The following is a 23,880-nucleotide window of genomic DNA, read 5'->3' as shown; positions in this document are numbered from 1 at the left end:
TAAAATTGGATCACAATAAACAGCTAATCACACACACATTATTATTGGTTTAAAAAAAATGTTGCAATAGTATTTGTTCTGTATGTTTTTGTTTTTCAAGAAATTCACACAAATGAACAAAAAAAAAAGCATCTTTAGCCGATACCAGAGTGAATATTATCAAAAAAAAGGAACATTATACTTAGCGAGTAATTGACGTGAAAATATTAATAACAACAATTTCCCTTCTTTAATCTACTTAAGATTATTGGAACGAGATAAGATAAGAAAAAAAAATTATATACCCACAGAGATCAATGCCATAAAAATAACTCATTATAACAATAACAAAATAACAATAAAAAATAAATTATCACATCATTTAAAGTAATACGAAGAGTATCTTCATTAATACGAGAGAGAGAAAGAGAGAAAAAAAAACCAATCAATTAATTTGATCATCAATTTTTTTTGTATCCCCGTTATCTCCAGTCATTAATTAAAAATAAATAAAAATAAAAAATAGGTACCCAATTCTCTTTCAACGCTTGAGGGAAAAATTAAGAGGAGGGAAAAAATATAATTAAAAAAAATTCGATGGGAGTAAAAAAAAAAAAATATTCATTAAATTATACACAGAATAACAAAATTCTCCCTCTTTCGAGGAATTTTTTTTTCTTTAATGAAAAAAAATATCCTAACAAGAAATTCATAAGTGATAGAAATGATTAGAAAAGAGACAGAGGGAAAAAAATGGAGGGAGGGCTCATCAAATAAATCATTAATGAGCTTTAAAAACACGGGACCCATGAGTAATTTAGGGGTTAATAGAATTTTCACTTTCCCCGAAAGTTAATTGAGTGAGACGTTGAAGGAAATATATATATATATATATATATAAAATTGATGTTATATTACTCATGAGAAAGAAAAAAATGTATTCTTTATAAATAAAAATATTTGTGAAGAAACCAATGCAAGTGAAAAGTTTTTCCCCGATGAGTTTATTTATTGTAATTTTTTTAGCCCAATTTTTCTTGCATGTCCAAGTTTTTCTTAATTTGTAAAGTTTTTTTTCCCGTGGTATAGCAATGTTTAATTAGATAACCCCCCCCAGAAAAAGAAAGGTTTGTAAAAGACACGAAGTTTATATTTTTTGTTAATGAAAGATACAAAAAATACTTAAAAGTATTGCCTAATTATTAGACGCGATGAAATAATAATAATAATAATAATAGCTATTTTTTGTCAATTTTTTGGATTCTGTGAATGGAGTCCCAAAGCGGTTGATGAAGAAGAATGAAAAAAAAACTATTGTTTTTTTTTTTGTGATTAATTAGTATCGGTTGTGATGTTCATTTAGGATATTTTTTTAAGATTATTAAGTAGAAATTCGATGTATTTTTTTAGGGAAGGAAGTTGTCATTGGTCGATGAATATGATGCGTTTTTTTTCCCGGTAATTTAATGATTGTCTAGAAAAAGCTATAAAATGTTTTAATTTTTTCTGTGAGGAATAAACTTTTTTTTTTGGAAGGCTTGGTCCGTTACTATATTAAATGGAAGTTTCTTTGTTCCATTCCCCCCCCCCCTCCCTTTTGGAAGAGTGAATTAGTTTTTCTTTGTAAGTTTCGTCGTCATCGAAAATTTGTGAAACTCACGCATGACTATCTCAGTGCATCCACATTTTGGAGCTGGGCTATAAACAGCGAAAATATCTGTTTATCTCTTTCACACCAGAGCATTCATTTTTTTGGAATTTTCAAAATGTTTTTGCATTTTTTGATACTCAAAATTTTTTTCCTTCAAAATTTCAGTTTCTTCCGTATTGAAATTATTTCTAGCATCAATTCTGAATTACATTAGAATCAATGTAAATAAGCATTTTTCTTATACCGTTAATATTCTGAATTTTCATCACTTGAAAAATTATTAATTTTATTATTTCTCAATTTTAAACAATATTGCGGAAATATAAATTTCATTAATTCTGAATTTTCATCACTTGAAAAATTATTAATTTTATTATTTCTCAATTTTAAACAATATTGCGGAAATATAAATTTCATTAATTCTGAATTTTCATCAATTGCGGAATTATTAATTTAGTTAATTCTGGAATTATTTCTGTCATCACTTATGGAATTATTTCTTTCATTTGGTTCTGAAAATTTCAATTTTTTCTCGTTAATTCTGAACTTTCACCAGTTCTGGAATCATTTTTTTTGTTATTTTTAATTCATCAATTATAAAATGTTCTCCAGTTTCAGGAATTTTTTCTCTCATTGCTTTGAAATTACCTTCAGTGCTGAATTTTCACCAATTTCTTCATTAACTTACATTTAATTGTATGTTCACAAATTTTTCTATGAATATTTCTCAGATTCCTCTGAAATAGCGGATGCCCTGATTCCTCTCCCCCACAAAATGTGTAAAATCGGGGCAAAGGGAGTACTAAATCTTTATAATGCCTCGAAACTGTTGAGAAGCACCTGGCCCCGCATCTGATGAGGGCGGCTCTGTTTCATAAGTGGGCACAACTTATCAAAACAATCAATTATTCCGTAAATTATTGAAAAATTGATTTCTCGGGTAAAAGTGAAAAAAAATGTGACTAAATTTTATTATGGTATTGGAAAATATTATTTAAAGTTACAAGTAGATAACGTTAAAAAACGAACAAATTTAAAGTATTTTATCACACAAAATTACCGAAGCCAAAACTGTGGCGGAGTTTCGTCAACACGCTTGCCGTTAAGAACGGATACGATATTACCCGCCAAATGACACCTAGTGGCAAAGCTGTATTAAGCTCTTTCCAAAACCAGAATCAGAAGTTTAAAGCCCGTGACTGGCTCTATTTCGAGCCATAGTATTAAGCTCTTTAATACAGCTTTGCCTGGGGGTCTCGGGGACCGGAAGAGGGAAAACTGCATATGTTGTTGTTGCGAGTCATGTATACATGTTGATGTCGTTTATTGTGTTGTGAATTTTAAGGGATTTTCAAATATGATTACTGGTTACTTTAAGCCGGGTTTTTCTAGGAGTAGAAATTCTGCGCCGTGTGCAACGTGAAAATGGTGATTGGTTAATAACCTAAAATTCAGGTTTTTGACCAATCAGCGTTTTCACTCTGCACGCGCTGTAGAAACTTGCTCCTAGGAAAACCTGGCTTAATAACCATCTGCTTATATCTCTTCGTTGACACAGAGGGGTGGCCATGTTCTGGTGAGGAGGAAGAGGAGGTTACTTAAATATAGGGTGTATATAATAAATATACCCCTAAAGGCAGGGCCGGATTAACCCATATGAAGGCCCTAAGCACTCAAATGATTTTGGTGCCCCCGTCCCCTTTACTACATGGCCCCTGAGCTTCTGACAATTAGGTCTGCTTAAAATTTTGGAGAGAAGGTGATAAGCATAGGAATTTTTTAACGGGGGGTGGGGGGTGTTCAGAAAAATAATTTTTCCCGGGGTCTATGAAGCTACGAGTCATAGACCCCGTATGATTATTCTGACGGGGAGATAAGTGTCGTAGAAGCTGATACGCAGTAAGTGTCGTAGAAGCTGATACGCAGTAAGTGTCGTAGAAGCTTCATGACAATTTGATCTGATTAAAATTTTTTAGAGAGAGAGTAAAAATTAAGTATGCGTGATTTGTGGTATAAGCAGGTATTTATAGTCAGGTAGGGGGGTGGGGCCTCAGAAGAATTTGTTTTTCCCGGGGGCTTATAGTATTGCTGATACGGCTGTGGCTTAATTTATGGAAATTGAGCGAAATCTCAATCCAAAAACTGAGCATTGAAGTGAGTTCTTTTTCGCAATTAACTTGGTTTTTCTGCTTTTGTTTCGCCCACAGTGAGGCAACCAGAAACGAAAATTTTACCTAGTCGCTTGCGGGTGGTCTGTATCTATTTTAGCACTCCTTCCCTGTAAGTTAAATAGCGTAAACTCAGTGCCCTTCTGGTCCATTGCTCGGAGCACCACACCCCACCCTCTCTTGGTTGTGGCGCCTCGGTAACACCATCTATATAGAGCAGAGATCTGCTCTAGATGGTGATCTTCAACATTCAAGTGCTCTTAAAATTTTGGGTTCTTCTACCGGATGGTTGATGCTGGGAGGAAAAATGTGTATTAAAACAAATATACACTTTGGTCATTTTTCATGGTGCCCCTTTCCTCCTGATGCCCTAAGCACGTGCTTAATATGATTAATGGTTAATCCGGCCCTGTAATAGGGTTACCAGGTTCGCAAACTGAGAAAGGAGGACACCTGCGCAAGCACCTTTAGTGACACAACTCTGGGCCGCAACTAGAGGGGGAGCAGGTGGTTCTCGTGCCTCGGGCGCTGGACCCGAGGGGGCGCAAATTTCGTTCTGAAATCACTCTTTCAACATTATAAGGGGGCGTCAAAATGCGCGCTTGCCCCGGGTGAATAAGCATCTAGTTGCGGTCCTGACGTAACTTATTTTAATTTCACAATAGATGACATCCACAACAATAATTTCCCAAACTCTAAAACAGAACTGCTAAAAAAAAGCAGAAACAGAAAAAATTCTGGTAATTTCAACGGCTATTGGAGAATGCGTGTGGGGGAAAACCCCACAAAAACACACATATCAATGAAGAAATATGTTTCAAAGTAAGGGGAAAAATAATTCCGGGAACCTGAAAAGGACGGAAGGGACAAATTTTCCGAAACGTAGGAGTATGCTAGAAATGACATCAAAAAAGGAGGGCATGTCCTCCTTTAGGAAGACGGTTGGTAACCCTAACCATAACAAACGATGACAAAAATCAGATTGAGGCAATCGATCCGTTGCGGGACCATTGAAAATCCAAACCCTTCTAGGTTGTTGAGGGCAATATTTATTTTGAGGCTTATATTATTTTGTTCCTTACTTTGAGGGGAATCGACCAAGCCCCGTCGTGAGTGCCGAAAAAGTATTAAGGAAAATTTCTCTCTCTCCCCCTCGAAAATTTCCCTTTCGACTAAATTTTTTCCCATACATTCCGAAAATTGTGCTGTCATCTATCGGTGAAAATATGTAGTCAAGTACACTAGAAAAACATTGTTTTGCATTTATACTTTTTTTCATCAAAAATTATTTCGTCTGATTAACTCTCAAAATTTGATTTCCCGCAAACACCAAGAAATTTCCCATGTTGACCAATTTTGGCCAGTTTTTTCCACGAATATGGGAAATTTTCGACGAGTTACCATCACTGGCACAATCAAGTGTGAAATTAAACGCTAAAATGTTGTGCTGCCATCTATTAAAACTAAAATGAACAACCAAAAAAGATTTAAAAGGATAAAAAGACAAACAAGAGATTTTCACTTGCAAAACTTACGGAATTATAACATAGCGAGTGCTGTATTAAAAATTTCAACAAAGCCCACGGGCACTTAGCTTTTCTCGAAGCTATATTGATTGTATTTTAAGTCATAAAAAAAGATAAATTTTGAAATAAGCTTGCGGGCATTAACGCCTATTGTCTTAAGTAATTTTTGATCGCTCAAAAAGAAAATTGGAGATCACTTAATTTATGTCTTCACCATTCATTCATTGAGCCCTAAGCAATTTACAACCGATTGAGTTGTGCCGGAAATATGAGTGTCTTCCTCCCATAGGCGGCGATAGACTTGGAAGTCTGGGGGGCACGATGATGATGTCAATTCATGTATACATTAGATCAGCTGACTCCACCTTTGACGCTGAGGGGGCAATGCCCCCCACATCTGCGCCCATGCTTCCCCCCCCAAATCCTCTGGGTCCCCCAGGCCTCAAAAAACGATTATATACAAAGTAAAAAATAATAAGTAAAAGTTTTTATAAGTAAAAAATAAAAAAAACTCTTTTCGTGTACGTTGCTCTTGCAATCACTGTGATTGGCTTTGCCCAATTCATTTCAGAGAAGAGATACAAAAGCGCCTATACCGCCTTAACTATAGGCGCAGTGGCATGTGCTACGGCATGTTGCCTAAAGTTGTTATGATGTTTCACGACAAAAAATACGAAGCCCTCATACTGCTGCTTTAATGAAATTTTTTCCAATCAAAAACCTTACTCAATACAGCCTAGATTCCAGACTCCGCCACGAATATGGGCTGGAAGAGATCTCGGTAACGGGATTAGTCCGGCTACAAAGTTTTGGCGTTCATTCATTCACTGCGCCTAGATGCAGAGCCGTTAAAGCAGCAACATGGGCCAAATAATATTCGGGGGGGTGGGGGGAGTACCAGGCTAAAGTATCTATATGCTACGAATTTGTCTCACTCACTAAAATAATAGTGCCCACATCTCATTACCCTGAGACTGGACCCCTCCTTGCATTTGAGGCCTCGAGCCGTGCCCGAGTTATGGGCCTTTGGTACCCAGTTTAGGGACCGATGCACGGCACCGGTGTGTAGGCACCTATCTGTAGGACCGGTTGTTGAGCTCCATTATTAAATATAATAACAATCAGAAGGTTTTATATAATACATGTTTAATTTGGTACGGACACATAAAAATGAAAGACATCACATGACAATGGTTGCTTGCCGACTGCGAAGAAAAACATTCGATTTTTTATCGCAACTTGCGTTGCTAGGTAACAAAATATTCGCATCAGAAAATTGCGAAGTGCGACGTCATTATTTTTCCGCAATCGGTGAAAGTTCAAGTAGAGGTCGCTACACACTCCCCCCCTAGTGTCAACGAAATGTCGTGGTCGAGTATCTGTCGGGGAAGTGGACATGACGACCGGAACGAGTCACAGTTGCTGGTACTGTACTTGGATGGACGGGTGACGTCGAAGGCACTTGGGTATGCTGGTCACTTAAGAAAGCTGGGATCAACCGATCGATGGAGATTCTCCTGGATGTCCCGTTGAAGTCGATGTCGAAGAATTTATCTCGTCGATCTTTGACCAGAAATGGGCCTTGATACGTTGGTTGCAAGGCAGAGTGTGGTGCATCGTTACGCAGGAAGACATGAGATGCGGATTGTAGACATGTAGGAACATATGTTGGCGTAGATCCGTGAGTTGTTGTAGGTATGGGTTTCATTGAACGCATTAGTTTTTGAAGTTGATGGACGAAATCGGATTGTTTGACGTCTGGTATTGCGGAGAAGTACTCGCCAGGCAGTTGCAATGGTGATCCGTAGAGGATTTCGGCGGAGGAGCATCCTAAATCTTCTTTCACTGCGGATCTCAGGCCTAGTAGTGCTAATGGAAGAGCGTCAACCCAAGCTGCATGGGATTGGATTCGGCATCTTAGGGTAGCTTTCAGAGATCGGTGTTGTCTCTCGATGAGTCCATTCGCCTGAGGATGATATGCGTTCGTCTTGTGATGTTGGAATCCGAGGTATCTGCTTAAGGTTTGGAAAAGATGACTCTCAAACTGTCTTCCTTGGTCTGTGGTAATCTTCTGTGGTATGCCAAATCTGGCAAACCAGGTCGCAATTAGGGCTTTGGCGACTGTTTCGGCAGTTTGGTCTGGCATAGGTGCGGCTTCGATCCATCTGGAATATCTGTCTATTATCGTTAGGAGGTACCGTGAGCCTTGGCATAATGGCAATGGGCCAACTATGTCGAGATTGATGTGTTGAAATCTATTGTTTGGTACTTTGAATTCGGCCAGAGCGGAACGAGTGTGTCGGTGAACTTTAGAACGTTGGCATGCAATGCATGCTCTAGTCCACGCCTGACAATCTTTTTTGAGGTTGCGCCAGATGAAGCGTTGAGAAACCAACTTGGTAGTAGCTTTGATACCTGAATGAGAAAGCGTATGGAGTGATTCAAAAGCTTGTCTTCTGTGTGATTCTGGAATATAAGGACGGATGTGTCCCGTAGAAATGTCACAAAACAAGTGCTTCGTTATATTACTGTCCGGCAAACGCAGTTTGACGATTTTCAATGATGAGCTTTGTTGGAGTTCACGTAATTCATCGTCACCTTGAGAGTCGGCAATCGCATCGTAGTCGATTGGTGATGGAGAAGCAATAGTTGTGATGCGTGACAAAGTGTCAGCAACTACATTGTTTGGTCCGGGAATATACCTGATATCAGTAGTAAATTCTGCGATGTAATTTAATTGCCGTAGTTGTCGAGGCGAAGCTTTGTTCGGGTCTTGTTTGAAGGCATACATCAATGGACGATGGTCACTATAAATGGTAAAATGACGTCCTTCTAGCTGGCATTTGAAATGTTTAACTGCGCTATAAATAGCTAGAAGTTCTCTGTCATACGCACTGTATTTTACTTGAGACTGGGAGAGTGTGCGAGAGAAAAAACTGAGGGGTTGGATCACACCGTCATGCTCTTGCTGTAACACTGCACCGATGGCATTGTCCGATGCATCTGCTACGAGAGAAATGTGCGCGTTTGGCTTTGGATGAACGAGCAAGGTGGCGTTGCATAGCGCTTCCTTGACATCGGTGAAGGCTTGTGAAGCTTGTTGAGTCCAATTGAGTGGTTTCCGGCTGTTTTTCGCATGACCTGCTAACATAGCGGTGAGTGGTCGCTGCAGGTTCGCACACTTAGGTATGAACCGGTGGTAAAAATTCAACATGCCCAGAAATCGGCGCAAGGAAGTGGCGGAAGTGGGTTGCATAAAGTTCTTGATGACATCTACTTTGGCGGATAACGGTTTGAGTCCATTCTTGCTAATTTCATATCCCAAGAATTTGATGGTCTGGACGCCAAATATGCATTTTGGCACATTTATGCACAGTCCGTATTCGTCAAGTCGACTGAATACTTCACGTAAGTGTTGGAGATGAGTTTGCTCGTCTGGAGAAGCTACCAGGATATCGTCTAAATAACAGAATACGAATTCCAATCCTTGTAGGATCGTATTCATGAATCTCTGGAAGGTCTGCGCTGCATTGCGTAATCCAAAGGTCATATACGGAAATTCGAAGAGTCCAAACGGCGTAGTAATTGCTGTTTTTGGAATATCCGGCTCGTGCACTGGAATTTGTTGATACGCTCTAATCAGGTCGATTGAGGAATATATTGTCGTTCCGTGGAGAATGTGCGAGCAATCTGTGAGGAAAGGAATCGGGTAACGATCAGGAACTGTGATTTTGTTTAGCGCTCTATAGTCTCCACACGGTCTCCAGTCGCCAGATTTCTTTGGCACTAGATGGAGTGGACTAGACCAACTGCTCTTCGAAGGCTGACAAAGTCCTTGTTGCATCATGAACTCGAACTCTTTTCGCGCAACTTTCAACTTTTCCGTGGAAAGCCGTCGAGGTCGGGCAAAAACTGGTGGACCTGTAGTCTCAATGAAGTGCTTGATATTGTGCTCTTTAATTTTCTTATTTTGGATGTGTGGACGGAGAATATCAGGAAACTCTTTGACTATATCCCGATATGGCGATGATAATAGATCGATACCGTTCAAGCAAAAAGATGGAGCTGCGATATTTCTGGCAATGGAACAAGTGGTGGATAGCAAGGTCGTTCCATCGATGAGGCGATGATGTTTGCTATCGACTAACAGGTTAAAATGCGATAGAAAATCTACACCAATAATTGGTCGGGTTACGTCGGCTATGATGAATGGCCAAGCAAATGTCCTTCGGAGGTTCAAATTCAATGTTAGAAGTTTGGTACCGTAAGTTGAGATAGAGGAACCATTGGCGGCTGTAAGAATCAACTTCTCGGGTTTCTTGTGGGTATTGACGACAGTTCGCGGGACGACTGACACATCAGCGCCCGTGTCGATCAAAAAAGTCCAGTTGGTGGAAGGATCGGCCAGTATGACTCTGTCGACGAATTGGCAGCCGTGGCCTTGGCCGGTGGACGACTGCCTTATTAGTTTCCCGGTAAGGTTTTGAAGGAGCAGGGCTGTTGACATTTCTTAGCCTGAGCTCCGAAACTGGTGTGATAGAAGCAGAAGCCATTTTTAGCTTGTTTGTATTGGGCTCGGCTGTAGGATCGCGAGCGAGAATACCGTTCTCGATGACGGAATCGAGGTCTAGGCTGTCGCTGTGAAGTGTGAATAGCGGCCTTCAGCTCACTCAACTCTTTGGTCAGAGCTGCGACTTGTTGCTCCAGTGATTGGCTGATTGCGTTCTCAGGTCGACCGGATGCTGAACAGATATTTGGAATGGCCAACTCAGCGATTTTATCTGCTATCGAAGCGAGTTGTGGAAGCCCTTCGCTCGAAGCAGCTAGTATAGCTTGGACGTTAGCGGGGAGTCGCGCTAACCACAACGATTTCAGCAAGTCATCACTAAAGTTACGTCCGGCAAGCTCACGCATTCGGGCAAGCAGATGCGATGGTTTTTGATCTCCTAGTTCTAAACCTTGCAGTAGCGTACGGATTTTCGATGATTCGCTCTCCGCGTAAACCTGAATCAATCGTGTCTTCAGCGCGTCGTATTTATTCTGCTGGGGAGGTTCTAGAACTAAATCTTGGACTTTCGATAAAATATCGGCATCGATACCAGCGATAGTATGGTTGAACTTCGTAGCATCGGCAGTTATCGCTGCGATCCAGAATTGTGCTTCTAGTTGGATAAACCACAAGTTTGGATTGTTTCTCAAAATTGAAGACGGCTTTATAGCGACGCGATCGACATTCGGCGGATTGTCCATTTGGAACGGAGGAAACGATTACTCGCTTACCTTGAGAAGCTTGCTGTTCGAAATCATGGCGCTGTTCGAAATCACGTCCGGCGTCGCCAGTTTGGTACCCAGTTTAGGGACCGATGCACGGCACCGGTGTGTAGGCACCTATCTGTAGGACCGGTTGTTGAGCTCCATTATTAAATATAATAACAATCAGAAGGTTTTATATAATACATGTTTAATTTGGTACGGACACATAAAAATGAAAGACATCACATGACAATGGTTGCTTGCCGACTGCGAAGAAAAACATTCGATTTTTTATCGCAACTTGCGTTGCTAGGTAACAAAATATTCGCATCAGAAAATTGCGAAGTGCGACGTCATTATTTTTCCGCAATCGACAGTGAAAGTTCCGTGAAAGTTCAAGTAGAGGTCGCTACAGGCCTATACGTGAAGACGCCCTGCTCAGGCAAACAAACCTATGTGATGTGACTCAGTCTTCTTCCTTTTGAAAACGGGGTGCTTTCCAACGGAGAAAGAATTGTAATAAAACGTTCAAGAATGGTCATCCTACCACGTTGCGGCAGATTGCTATGACAGTCACAGTCATTTAATGTATAATTTGCTTACAATAGAAGTGTAACATTATGGAAGAAGAGCGTAACAATTAGATGGAAGTATAAAATTTTTGCTATACATTCACATCTTAGACTAATTATATATTTTTACTTTTTTTTAAATTTTGGACTTACTTCCTCCTCACACCAATACCTATAACTGTTCACTTTAAATTTTTCAACGGCATTGTTAGGCCTTGCACACTTCTGTGTGGCCCCTGGCACCTTCTGTATATATTTTATATATTGACTGCGACTTTGCTTTTTTTCAACTTGACAAAAAAAACTTCGTTTTGGCTATTTATTTTGATTTTTTGAATTCAATGGTACTACAACAGAACGTCGGGGGATAGAGCATCTATTTAGGCTTTGGGGGCCAAGAGATGCTCTCAGAAACGTTCTGTGTTAAGCCAATGTCAGGGTGTCTCCCCCACCTCCGATGAGACCCTTAGACATTGGCTACGACTTTGTTTCCTTTTTGAATTCTTCGATTTTTCTTCATTCTAAAGGTCTGAAATTTTCAATTTCCAATTCACGTAATTAATTTGTTTTCAGTTTAGCAATGTTTTTTTCACTACACTGAACATTGCAGCTGCCTATAGCGCTGTTATTGGTGAGTTTCGACAAAAATCAATTTTTCACAATATAGATTTTTCTATATACACTGCTCAAAACAAATAGGGGAGCAAGCAAAAAAGTGAAGAACACCGTGCGAGACAGTCACGTATTGGCATACAATGGATAGTACACGCGTATCAATGCGCAATACAGAAAAAAGACGTAAAAAAAAATTTGGAATTAAGCTTTAATTCTTTGAAAATATGGAAAAAACATGAAAAGATGATTTAGGGCAACAATTTGGTTACATGTAAACGATAAAAAAAAGTACTGTTTAGACATGATGCATGAGTTTTAATAGGGCGTGTGGTCTCCTCGAACAGCTAAGACTGCTGCACACCTGTTTGCCATGGATGCGATGAGGTTATCGATCAGACTTTGGGGAATAACTGTTCCATTCCTCAAGAAGTGCAATCTGCAAGTCTCGGACAGTAACAGGCGGCCTTGGTCGCGCAGCAATGCGTCGTCCCGATTCAGGTCAGGAGAGCACGCTGGCCATTCCATACTCTGTATTGTTTCAGCTTCAAGCATGTTCTCCACCAGACGAGCTCTATGCGGTCGGGCATTATCATCCTGGAAAACAAAGGAATCTCCAATGGCTCCAGCGTAAGGGATGACATGAGGTCGCAGTATCTCGTCTGCATACCTTCGGGCCGTCAAAGTGCCATTCTGAATGATATGAAGGTCCGTACGTCCGCCTATGCTGATTCCACCCCATACCATCCAACCAGTTCGTCTGTATTGTGACCTTTCATGAACGAATGCGGGGTTATTTCGAGTGCCCCTGTCTCTCCATACCAGAACACGTCGGGTGTCACACTCCAGACTGAATCGGGACTCGTCTGTAAAGAGCACTTGGCTGCGACACTACGTTGTGTTTGCCCGGATTCCAGTCTGCCTATAACACGCCATGCCATGGATTCCGGTAAATCACGTTGTTGAGACATCCTCAAGTCACCTTGTCTCAAAAAAAAAAAATACTGCGCAATCGAATTTCACAGTTACGGCAGTAAAACAGACGTTTCTGCAACATCCCGATTTCTGCCCTTATCTCCTTTTTCTGGTTTTTGACGTCATGAACTTTGATTTGCATATGAAGTTTTCTTCTTCCGTTTCCTGCTAGGCTTTAAATTATGGATGATTCATTTTATGTTACTCATCGGTATACATCTTTGCGTAATTTTGTTAAAACCATGTGCTCCCCTAATTTTTTTGAGCAGTGTATATAGAAAAATCAATACACACTACACACGCTTGCTGTTGGGTTTCGAAACCCAGGAGAGGGTTCCAAGTAAATAGCTATTTTGATGGCAATGGATTGGGCAAGACACAATAAAATAATAATAATAATAATAGATATATAGATAAATAAAAACCACTCTATATAAAATTGAGACCATGTAACTCCATATTTCAGATTGAATATTTTCTGAATTCATCAGTGATGATACCAGGATTCTCATTATCGCAACGGATGTTCAACAGTCCAGTCGGGAAACAATGTGAATTCCTATTCATACAAATCACCATACATCACCATACAAATAGAAGTACTACCATAGACCCTTTGTGGGTGAATGGCTTCGGCCGGTATTACCGACCGATTCCTGAAGCTTTAGCATTTCGTTTCTGAACTTTCTAGGGTCGATGAAGTCTGTGATTCGTACAGTGGTCTCGTTGAAAGACTGGGAACCCCCAGTCTTTTTCTTTCTTTCGGGATCACCGTCCGAGACCTCATGGAGGTTTATGAAGGGAATTTTACGAAATGCCACTGACCATAGTGAAAAAGTCTATGCAGGAGCTGAAGTTTTCCTTATACGTGTTGTGGCCGGAATCCTTTCTGGTCATGTTTGAGGAAGTGATATTGTCCCATACACTCATTCACGGGGGTACAGCCGGTGCCAAATCCCCCGAGCGAGAAATTATTTTCTGAGATAACTTTCATTCCAATCAAATAATTCTGCGCATAATACCGAATCGAATAACTACCGAGTACAAACGAATTTCCCAATGAATTTATAATTATTTTTGAAACTAATAATTGGATCTTTTGGGAAATTAGTAATGCGTGATTTCTCTTGCTCTTCTTAAAACATCCGTTTCCCGGCTTACCTATTTTCGGGCGTGATTGGAACACACGTTGCTGCCAGCCAGTCACCAGAATGAGATATTTAAGTCGAAGCCTGGCCTGGTAGATCCTGGCTGTCAGCTTACAAACTAACTCAAAGCTTACGAAGAAAAGCCTGTCTATAATCAGGGTCTTAAGAGCATCACGGGGATCCCCCGGCCAAGTGATTTTTCTGAGGCCCTACCAGGCCAATTCTCGAAAATTTCAACCAGATCTCATTTTTGTGAAGCCCCCCTAATGCATTCGCGTCAAAAACGTTCAAGGTTATTCACCCTTAAGCCCTCCCCCAAAAAAGGACTGATATACACAGTGTCGGCAGACGGTTTTCAAAATGGGGTTGCAAAAAAAAAGGGGCCGTTCAAGTATTACGTAATCAAATTTTTAGCCATTTTTGACCCCTTCCCCCGTCAGCAAAATTTAAGAGCCATCAGCTCTGCCCCTCTGAATCCTAACTTATATTTTCATAAAGGGTGGTTGATGACGTAAGCATTATCCGAACCCCCCCCCCCCTTATCATCAAAAGTCAGCAAATCGGAAACCCCCTCCTCCCCATCGATGATGACGTAATACTTGAACGGCCCCAAAGGTGACATATTAGCCATTCTTTCGGAATATAAATGTGCGAAGTCGAGAATTTCAGGTACGTACTTCATGTTGCAAGGGGGATGTATAAGGGGGATTAAAATAAAAAAATCAACTTTTATATGGAAATCCTGTCCTCAAACCCCAATTAAAAAGTTGTTGCCCTGTTTCTCCTGAGGCCAAAAAAAAAAAAAAAAAAAAAAAAATTCAAATTCCTCAGTGCAACGCTTGCAGAGATATCTGAATTCAAAAATCGGAGAATAGTCGGGAAAGAAGCGTTGTCCCGTTAGTTTTTTGCTGTTCTTTCCCAACTTTGCTCCGATTTTTTCAAATATCTCTGTGAATATTGCACTCAGAAACGGGAAGTTCCTATTTTTGTTGGCCTCAAGAGGAAACAGAGCGACAACTTTCTAATTGGGTTTTTGGGGACAGGGTGTCCGTATAAAAAGGCAATTTCTTTATTTTAATAACTATAAATCCCCTTGCAACCTGGTCAACGATGCCGCTGTGATGGTGGAGTGGTAACATTGACGGACTCGCATCGCGGGGACCCGGGTTCGAACCTCACCACAGTAGCGGTCAGCAGCTGAAGTTGGTTTCCATGGTTGCCTGTGTATATGTGTGTGCGCGCGCGCGTATCTGCTATATTCATAGATTGTTTCTTGCGTTTTGTTTGTTATTTTTCTAATTATGATTAGTTTATTATTATTATTTACTTTTCATGCTTGAAAATTAACCTAACAATGATTGTGTCCACCAGTATGGATCGACAACGATCCCTTGGATGGGTTTTCTTCGTTTTGCGCAATGTAAGCTTGTTGACGTGATGAATAGAATTGAATTGAATAGTGTGTATGTTCCCAACTTCGAGGCGCAAATGCGAGCCGATCTCCCAGTTAAAAGTAAAAGTTTCGCCACAGAGAGCAACAGGCCTACATAAAGTAAAAATATTCAGTCATTACACTTCAGGAATATAGATGGCAGCACTGAAAAACTCGATACGCGACACTAAATGCACACTCAGACTGTTAGGTACACACACTTACACTTCCGGCACAACTCACACGGTAGTAAATTGCCCACAGCGATACATCTCAGTTGTGCTCGGTTTAGGAGAAAAAAAAACCCTGAATGACGTGTGTCCGAAATTTCTGACTTCGCATATTTATATTCCGAAATTTAATACCTGACGAAATTTTCCGACTTTAATGCCTGTTGCCGTTTCCTTGCTGCCCCATTTTGAAAACCGTCAGTCGATTGTGGGACACTGAACGTTCAGACATGCCCACTATAAGGGCTATTGGCTCTGAGGCACGTGGACGCCATATACCAGGTGACTTCACCAAACACCAACTCTGGCCATATCGCTATATTACCATTTACTGCCATTAATGGGTTGGGTTGGAAACGCAGGTGCCATCTATTGGTGGTCGCCTCAAGCTCATATCAGAGGAAAATTTCTCATCGATATTCTTCTCTGGGTTTGAACCTGGGACAGTGATAGACAAGCATCTTACCACCACGCCACTCGGGCGTTCTGTACAGGTGACTGTACATATCTATTAACATATGTACGATAAAAACATTTCAAAATAGCCAGTTTTTTGAAATGCATTCAAGTCTAAATTTTGAAAGTGGTTGCGAACCACTACTCTCTAAAATATCTGTATGCTAGGAACCACAGTGGGGCTGCCAGTTTTCTGCCTGGAGATTCAGTCATCTACCCAGGGTCGTAACTAGGTACTCTTTCAGCCAGGACAATCATTTTGCCTATCTTTAACCTATCTATCCCTCTTTGACATTTTGCCGGATAATAATGAATTAGTAGTTAAAGGAAACATTTTAGCTCCTCCTCTGGTCCAATGCCCGGGACACCAGATCTACCTGCAACCCTAACTCGCTCCTTCTTGGCTGGGGAAAAGGGGGTGGTTGTCAAAATCCTAGGGCAGAGGGTTCAATGTCTGAATGTTCTCTGTCTTGGACAGAATTATATGCCGTTCAAGTCAAAATATAATCGAAGTATTTTTATTCCGTTTTGCGGCCCCTAAAATTTAGCGGTCCAGTGCGACTGCACCCTCCGCACCTGTTCAACTCCGTCCTTGGGTAACCGTGGTGTCTCAACCAGGCGCAGACCCAGGGTGATGTGTCAGGAAGGGCATTTAATTGTATAGGTTCAATGTGTTGCCCGTTTTTTTCGGGATAGACCAATTTTTTACCTATTAATAGGCATATATACAACCCCTATCTATTAATTACCTATCAATCATTCCCCCCCCCCCCATTGCCCACTTGCCCACTCTGGACCCGGTTTTAACAGATGAGCCAGTAGGACCCCCTCAAAACTGTTTACCGCAGTATGAGGCAGGTGAGGTAAAGTGTTGAGTAAAGTCAATCACTTACCTGTGACGTGACAGTGCTGCCATTTATGTATCAAGTTGTTAGTGATGTTTAGTCTAATGATTGGATATCTGTACAGTTGTTGGATCTGTCGTTCTCCGTGGTGAGACGTCGGCTTGCATTTGTATCTCGCAAAGTCGGAACTCTCAACTTCAGCCTGCCAACGACACTGTGGATGCCAGGGTCGAAATTAGGACACCGCGACGAATAGTCGGCACGATGCTCGGTCTCGGTACACTATGGTTAGGGGAGTCATTTAATCGTTATTCTCAATATAGTTTTATCCCCAAACCCCCCACCCGTGTCTCCACATCAGTCCCGTCTCAACCAGCGGCGGATTTATGATTTAGTTGCCGGTGGGCTACATAAATTTTGCCGCCCTTTTCTCATTCTAGTCTAATGACCACTGCTTCCTCTAATTCGCCACCCTGGGCAATGGTCCACTTGGTCCCCACTGCAGTGTAAATACGCCTGTATGGGTCTCCAAGTCCCTCTTTTGGTCACTCACAAACTTGCGTAGGCCTACTCTTTTGTTTACTCAGATTCTTGCACACTGTTTCGGTAATTCGAATGCTTGCACATGCTCTAGGTCGCTCTTTTGGTTGCTCACTGACCTTGTCTTTCACTTTCTAGGTTACTGTTTTGATCATTCACATGCTTGCACACACTCTCTAGGTCACGCTTTTTATCACTGACCTGGTTCCCCTCCCTCTCTAGGTCACTCTTTTGGACATTCACTTGCATACGCTCCAGATCATGCTTTTTATCGCTCACTGACCTTGCCCTCTCGCTCTCTAGGTCACTCTTTCGCTCAATGATCTGGCCTTCTCGCTCTCTAGGTCACTCTTTCGCTCACTAACGTGCTTACAGCCTTTCTAGGCCAAGAGTGCTCAACCTTTAGGAAAGCGCGGGCCACTTCATTGATTTGAAAATCTGCCGCGGGCCACTTAAGTTATCTGTAATTGTGCCGCGGGTCACTGAAATGATATGGGAATGTGCCGAGGGCCGCTTAAGTCATGCGGAAACATACTGTGGGTCACTTGAACGATGTGGAACTGCACCGCGGGCAGCTTAAGTACTCTGGAATTGTGCCGGGCATCACGAAAATGATCTGTGAATAAGTCGCGGGTCACTTGAGTGATGTGGGACTGTACTACGTGCCGCTTAAGTGCTCTGTAAATGAGCCACAGGGCATTCAAGTGCTCTGTAAATGAGCCACAGGGCATTCAAGTGCTCTGTAAATGAACCACAGGGCATTCAAGTGCTCTGTAAATGAACCACAGGGCATTCAAGTGCTCTGTAAATGAACCACAGGGCATTCAAGTGCTCTGTAAATGTGCCACTGGCAGTTTAAGGTTCTGGATATATCCGACGAATCGAGTGATCGGTAAATGTCCCACTTTCACAAAATTTGATTTGAGATCGTGGACAGTGGGTTGAGAATACTCATATATGGCATTATATTCGTGTGTGTGTGTATAAATATAAATATATATATTTTTCCCCTTTCATTGAAAGAGTAAATGCTTCCTCTGGGAATCTCCGTATAGCGAATCACATTTGCCGGGTCGGGGTCTCGTAAGTAACTCGTACTCGTATACGGCGTAGAGTAACTTCTGTACTCCCGGATCACGGTAATGGGAAAAAATATTGGTATTTTTGCTCTAATTTACGAAGATGCGTGAAAATTATAGGAAAACATTGTTTCAGTTAAAAGGAGCCCAAGTGATTATTTTCTCACCGGGGGGCCCTTGCCTGTATATGAATTTGTCTCACCTTCTTTAGGGTCGTGGTCTCCCCTCTCGATCTTTGTCCGTTGTCCATCGACGTGTATCCTCTGGTGGTGCTGAGTGGCAGCGGCAGCGGCAGCAGCGTGGTGCAACATCATCGGGTGATGGGCGTGATGTGGGTGGTGTCCACCACCGCCGGCGTGAGGCGAAGTGAAAACGCCCCCGACGGCTGCGACGGTGGCCGCGACGCCGTCCCTGATGAGCCGCTCGCTCTCCATCTCGGACAGGGCCTCCGGTCTAATGGTGGCCGTGTTTCGGGGCTGGCGCTCGTTTTGCACAGCTGCCGTCACGCCCGCAGGACCCAACACGAAGAAGGCACACGGGAAAGAAACAAAAAGAGAAGGAAAACTTTTCAACCACGAGAATTCTTTCAAGAACATTCATTTCTTTCTTATACAAAATAGAATAGAAAAAAACAAACTCCGTGACTACAAGTAAGAGACAGATGCCTTAATACTATTTTAAATTTTGCATCCATTCGAAAAAATATTTTTCAAATGAAAAATTTTGCATTCACCCACAAAAATAATTTTCAAATGAAAAATTTTGCATTCATTCGAAAAAATATTTTTCAAATGAAAAATCTGGCATTCATTCGCAAAAAATTATACATTTTTTCATTCCAAAAATATTTCTTTCATCCTTCAAGTCTAAAGTATACGAGTGCTGATCAGCGTGCAATGTTTGAAACAAATGCTTAAAAGATTTCACATCCAAAAGCACAAATTCCAGTCTTTTCTCATATGAATGGGCTAGCAACTGGCACATTTCGGGAATGAATGTCCTGAAAACCATGCATGGTTTCTGTATGCATATACTGTAAAGACAACTACACATCCATATCTAGAAAATTTGAGAGAAAATCCAGTCCTTTTTTTTCTTATATGATCCTATTACTGCTGTTTGAATTTGAAATTCCAGCCTGGTCCGATTTTTCAAAAATGTTGAAAGAGTAGAAGAAGATATGGCGTATTTTAATGCCACATTGTTCTTATTTACTCCAGCATCACCTTCAGAAATGTGATCTCGAGTTTTTTCTTTAATCGAAAACGTTTTCCTTTCGGGAGCACTCATTTTGAAACAGAAGAAATATGAAACATTCCTAAAAACGCGTAATCACTGGATTTTACCACAGATTTTCTTTTTCACGCACCGTATTGGTTAAAATTGCTTCCCCGCAACCATAGAAGAACAACCCTTCTTCCCCAACAGTTTAGTAAGTTATGTTAATATTCTCTGAAAAACCTCTTTAATTTTGTAATTCTTTCTCTCTCTTTTTGCGGTTTGCTAACTCATGAAGGAAGGCCTACACGTGCAAAGGGATTCCGTAAGATTTTTAAGATACGTACATTCACATACAATTTTAAGGTCGAATGAGGAGCTAATTTTCAAAAGGGAACATTTCCATTTTTTTTTTTTCGAAATTCATTTTCCAACGGTTTCTGAATCTCTGGGATGATCTCTATCCGATTATGCAACAGGGTTTATTCCAATGAAAATATTTTTGGTAAAGATTACTATGTAAAGTTAGTCGTTTCTACGTACGAAAAGGGAACATATCCCCCCCCCCTCTTTCATTCACTTCGGTATTTTTTTGTTTTTGTAGAACCTATCAATAACGCGGTCATCCATGGGACCTAAAATTTTGTCCGTTAATGAGAATTCTGTCCGTTAATAGATAGTAAAATACATTGAGTCCCATATATATCGAAGTAATTCAATAAAAGTGTCCGTTAGTGGAGGTGTCCACTAACGGGAATGTCCGTTATGGGAGATTCCACTGTAGAATGATAGTGTTTCTTATGTTAAAGACGAGAGGGCAGGAGACGCGGAGGGCTGTTGGAAGGGGCGATTTATTGTTTAAGCTGGGGTTCTTCTAGGAGCAGATGGTTTTTTTTTTTTGCGTCGCGTGAAGCCTTTCGTGTCGGCAGAAACGTGTAGCTTTGTCACGCTACGCGTTGGTGTTTTTCGAGCGTGGCGTATCGGCAGTTCTGTCGTCTGCATGCTCCGGTCTGAAGAAAAGGAGAAAAAAAACATAACCCACATAAAAAAATGAAGAGATCGACGAAACGCGCGCAGCACAACGCATTTGACTCCTCCAGAAGCAGTTGGCCGATAACGCTCGACGTAAAGCACTGGCGCGAGGCGTATTGCGCTCTGTAGAAAAATAGGCATATTGATTTTCCCATTGGTGAGTGGATGGCGTGTCGCACTGGGCGATTCACATTACACGCGATGCAAAATACCTACTCCCAGTGCCGTCTTAACGCATGGGCCCCACCCGGGCGCGGCCTGGGGGGGGGGTCTCAAGAGAAGAGGGTCTCGCAAAAACGAGAACCGGTTGAAATTTTCGACAATTAGCTAGATAGCTAGATAGGGCCTCAGAAAAATTACTTGGCCCGGGAGCCCCCATGATGCTCTAAAGATGGCCCTGCCTACTCCTAGGAAAACCTGGCTTTAGGTTCGTTGAATCGTCCCGTATTTTACGAGACATAAAATTTACCCTTATTTTTTAGCTTTTTAGCTGAAGGGAAAGCCCTTCCCCACCGGATCCACGCATACGCCGAGACAGACACCATAAAATGCAAATATAGAGCCGAGGTTATATATATCTCCAGTTACAAATGAAGTGGGGGCAGACATCTTAGCTGCAAATATAGCTGACGCAGACACCGTCATCTGCGAATACTGTCGAGGCAGATATCTTCAGTTGCGAAGGGAGAGTGAAGGATTTATTCGCATCTACAGCTGTGAATGAAGTGAAGGCAGACATCAACAGCTGCGAATAAAGCCGAGGCAGATTTATTCAGCTTCTGATGTAGCAGAGGCAGACTCATCAGCTGTGAATGAAGCCGTGGCAGATAAAGCCAGTTACGAATGGAAAGGAAGTAGACATTATCAGTTGCGATTAAAGCCACAACAGATATCTCCAGCTGCGAATGTAGCCGAGGCAGTACATATTCAACATCGAACGTAGCGAAGGCTGACATCTTCAGCTGCGAATGAAGCCAAAGAAGGGTAGTAATCCCCTCCCCCACTCCCTTGAGAAGAAAAAAAAATTGAACCCGCCCCTTGAGAAAATTCTGCGAACGCCTATGTTCTCCTACCATTCCTATATGCTACCTGTTAGGCCAGCATTTCTCAAACTTTCTGAACCCAAAAACCAGTAAAATATCCGAGATGTTTCGAAGGACCTCTTAACTTATATAACATGACTCGCGTGACCATGTGTCCCGTAACTGTCCGTTTCGACTTAATACAATTCTTCCCTTTTTTTTTTTCAACGAAGCTTATTCAAATTGTAATTTTTACTTATAAAATGGTGTGTGAAGATAGCTTTCATAACTTATAAATTATACTATGATAATTATGGCTATGTTTCAGAGATCACACAGTTTCGTGTACTTATCTCAATGGAAATGGTCCCCAGTAATGATGAATGCTTTTTCATGAAATATATTTCAGTTAACTGCGATTTGCTGCAGTCCTTTATTTCTCCACTCTTCAACAATTTTTGGCATTAATCAGCAAATTTGTCGTAAATTAAATTTTTTTTTTTTTGGCTACAATGTACTCCATATATTTAGTATTGCGATAAAAAGTATTTTCCTCTTAATTAGATATGGTTACCCTGAGTGTGGAAAGTCTAATTTATATCTGAATCGATAAAAATATTACTAAAATCAGTAAAATTTATTGCTAGAATATTTCTAAAATGAATAAGAAAATTTTTTTGTTTAGTTAGAATTAAAATTATCAAGTCTGCTTGTGAACAACGTCTGGTCTGCAGGTTATAGATTGTGGAATCACTGCGTTAGGCTATTTTCTACTTCTGTAAAGCAAATTAAAATTCCTCCAGGGAATACGTTTTGTTACTTCTACTGTGAATGTAGCAGAAGTGGAAATGTTTTCTATTGAAAATAAGCTCCTCAAATGAAGAAAAAATACCAATTTTAATTTTATGATTGAAAAAGAAAAATCTCAGATTTTTTTTCGTTAATCCAACAAAATAAATCTATTGATCTGATCATGATGTCTTACCATCTTTGTTCATGCCCATTTGCAGGCACTTCTTCAAACGGCAGGCTTGGCACTGATTGCGATGGGCTTTGTCCACCACGCAGTTGCCCGTTCCTGCTTGACACCTGGACAGGAGAGAACGACACATTCGAGCGTAAAAAAAATAATTCCTTACGAATTTACATGCAACACACTTTTCAGTATTTTAGGCAACTGTAAAATTTCTAATATCCATGTTTTCATTTTTAGAACTTCTTGTGCTGATTTAATGAGACATGGGGGGACGATATTCGATTTTTTCCGCATATTTCATTTATTATGATTGTGATCACTACTACTTGACCTCTTTACGATCACGAGCGTAATATTACATCCAAACACCAGCGCAATGATTTCAGAAAAGTTCTCTGTGTTCTCTTTCATCATCGCGAAGCTTTGTAATGGACCTTATCTACGGAAGTTGCTCTATCTTTCCTTCATTTCTTTCTACACTCCTGTAGATGATTTTTCCTCCCCACGCATATAATGTATCTTTCTACTACACATGTTAGAGCGAAAGAGAGTACGTAGGGTGAGGGTGAGAAGAGGACTCTAAAAGGACTAGAGGCAATCACAGTAGGCTATATCAGCTTTATGTAAATTTAGCGACGGGGGTTGGGAGAGAGAGGTCAAAACTGTGATCTGTGTATTCATGGATTCCCCCCGCCTCCATGGATGCCTCCTGCGACAGACTGAAAATCTCATGGGCGTAAGCTTGTATACGGCCCATGAATCCGAGCCCCCTCACCTTCCAAGTATTTGCCTACATAATAGGCTACCATATGTAAATACAGTGGATTCCGCTTCTAACGTTTTTTCAAAAAACCATCACGAAAAAACGATGTAAGCGGGAAAAAGCTTTAACGGGAAATCTTGATGAGAATTATAGTTAGACCACGAAAATAAGTCGTAGGCCTACTAAGCGGGAAAAGGTTCCAAGCGGAAACGTTATAAGAGGGATCGACTGTATCGGGGGATTGAGGCATCGTCCCCACCCGGATAACTTTAAATCTATGCTCCAGCCCTGTGGCCTACGGTGAATCTTGTTACGTTATGCTTCATTTTGCACCATAAATTCCCTTAGTGTGAGAACCCACAAAAATATCTTGACCTAGGGTCGCCCTCCCCCACACACACAC

At 41.1% G+C, this 23,880-nt stretch overlaps 1 protein-coding gene across 1 annotated transcript in view; it reads right to left on the bottom strand.

Moving 5' to 3' along the window:
- LOC149088429 (photoreceptor-specific nuclear receptor-like) overlaps positions 1-23,880 on the bottom strand; it is a 64,595-nt gene that overhangs the window by 9,269 nt on the left and 31,446 nt on the right. The window contains exons 3-4 of the mRNA XM_089247517.1: positions 22,724-22,827; positions 18,669-18,962 (exon numbers count right to left, since the gene is read on the bottom strand). Coding sequence (XP_089103643.1) covers positions 18,669-18,962; positions 22,724-22,827 — 398 coding nt within the window. The remainder of the gene's footprint in view (positions 1-18,668; positions 18,963-22,723; positions 22,828-23,880) is intronic.

This window comes from Pholcus phalangioides, unplaced genomic scaffold (assembly GCF_987345545.1).
Source record: "Pholcus phalangioides strain wild (caught in Gottingen) unplaced genomic scaffold, Ppha-v1.0 ptg000003l_1, whole genome shotgun sequence".
In the NCBI taxonomy this organism is placed as follows: Eukaryota; Metazoa; Arthropoda; class Arachnida; order Araneae; family Pholcidae; genus Pholcus; species Pholcus phalangioides.
The sequence above is the reverse complement of the archived record's forward strand: the minus strand, read 5'-3'. Positions and strand labels throughout refer to the sequence as shown.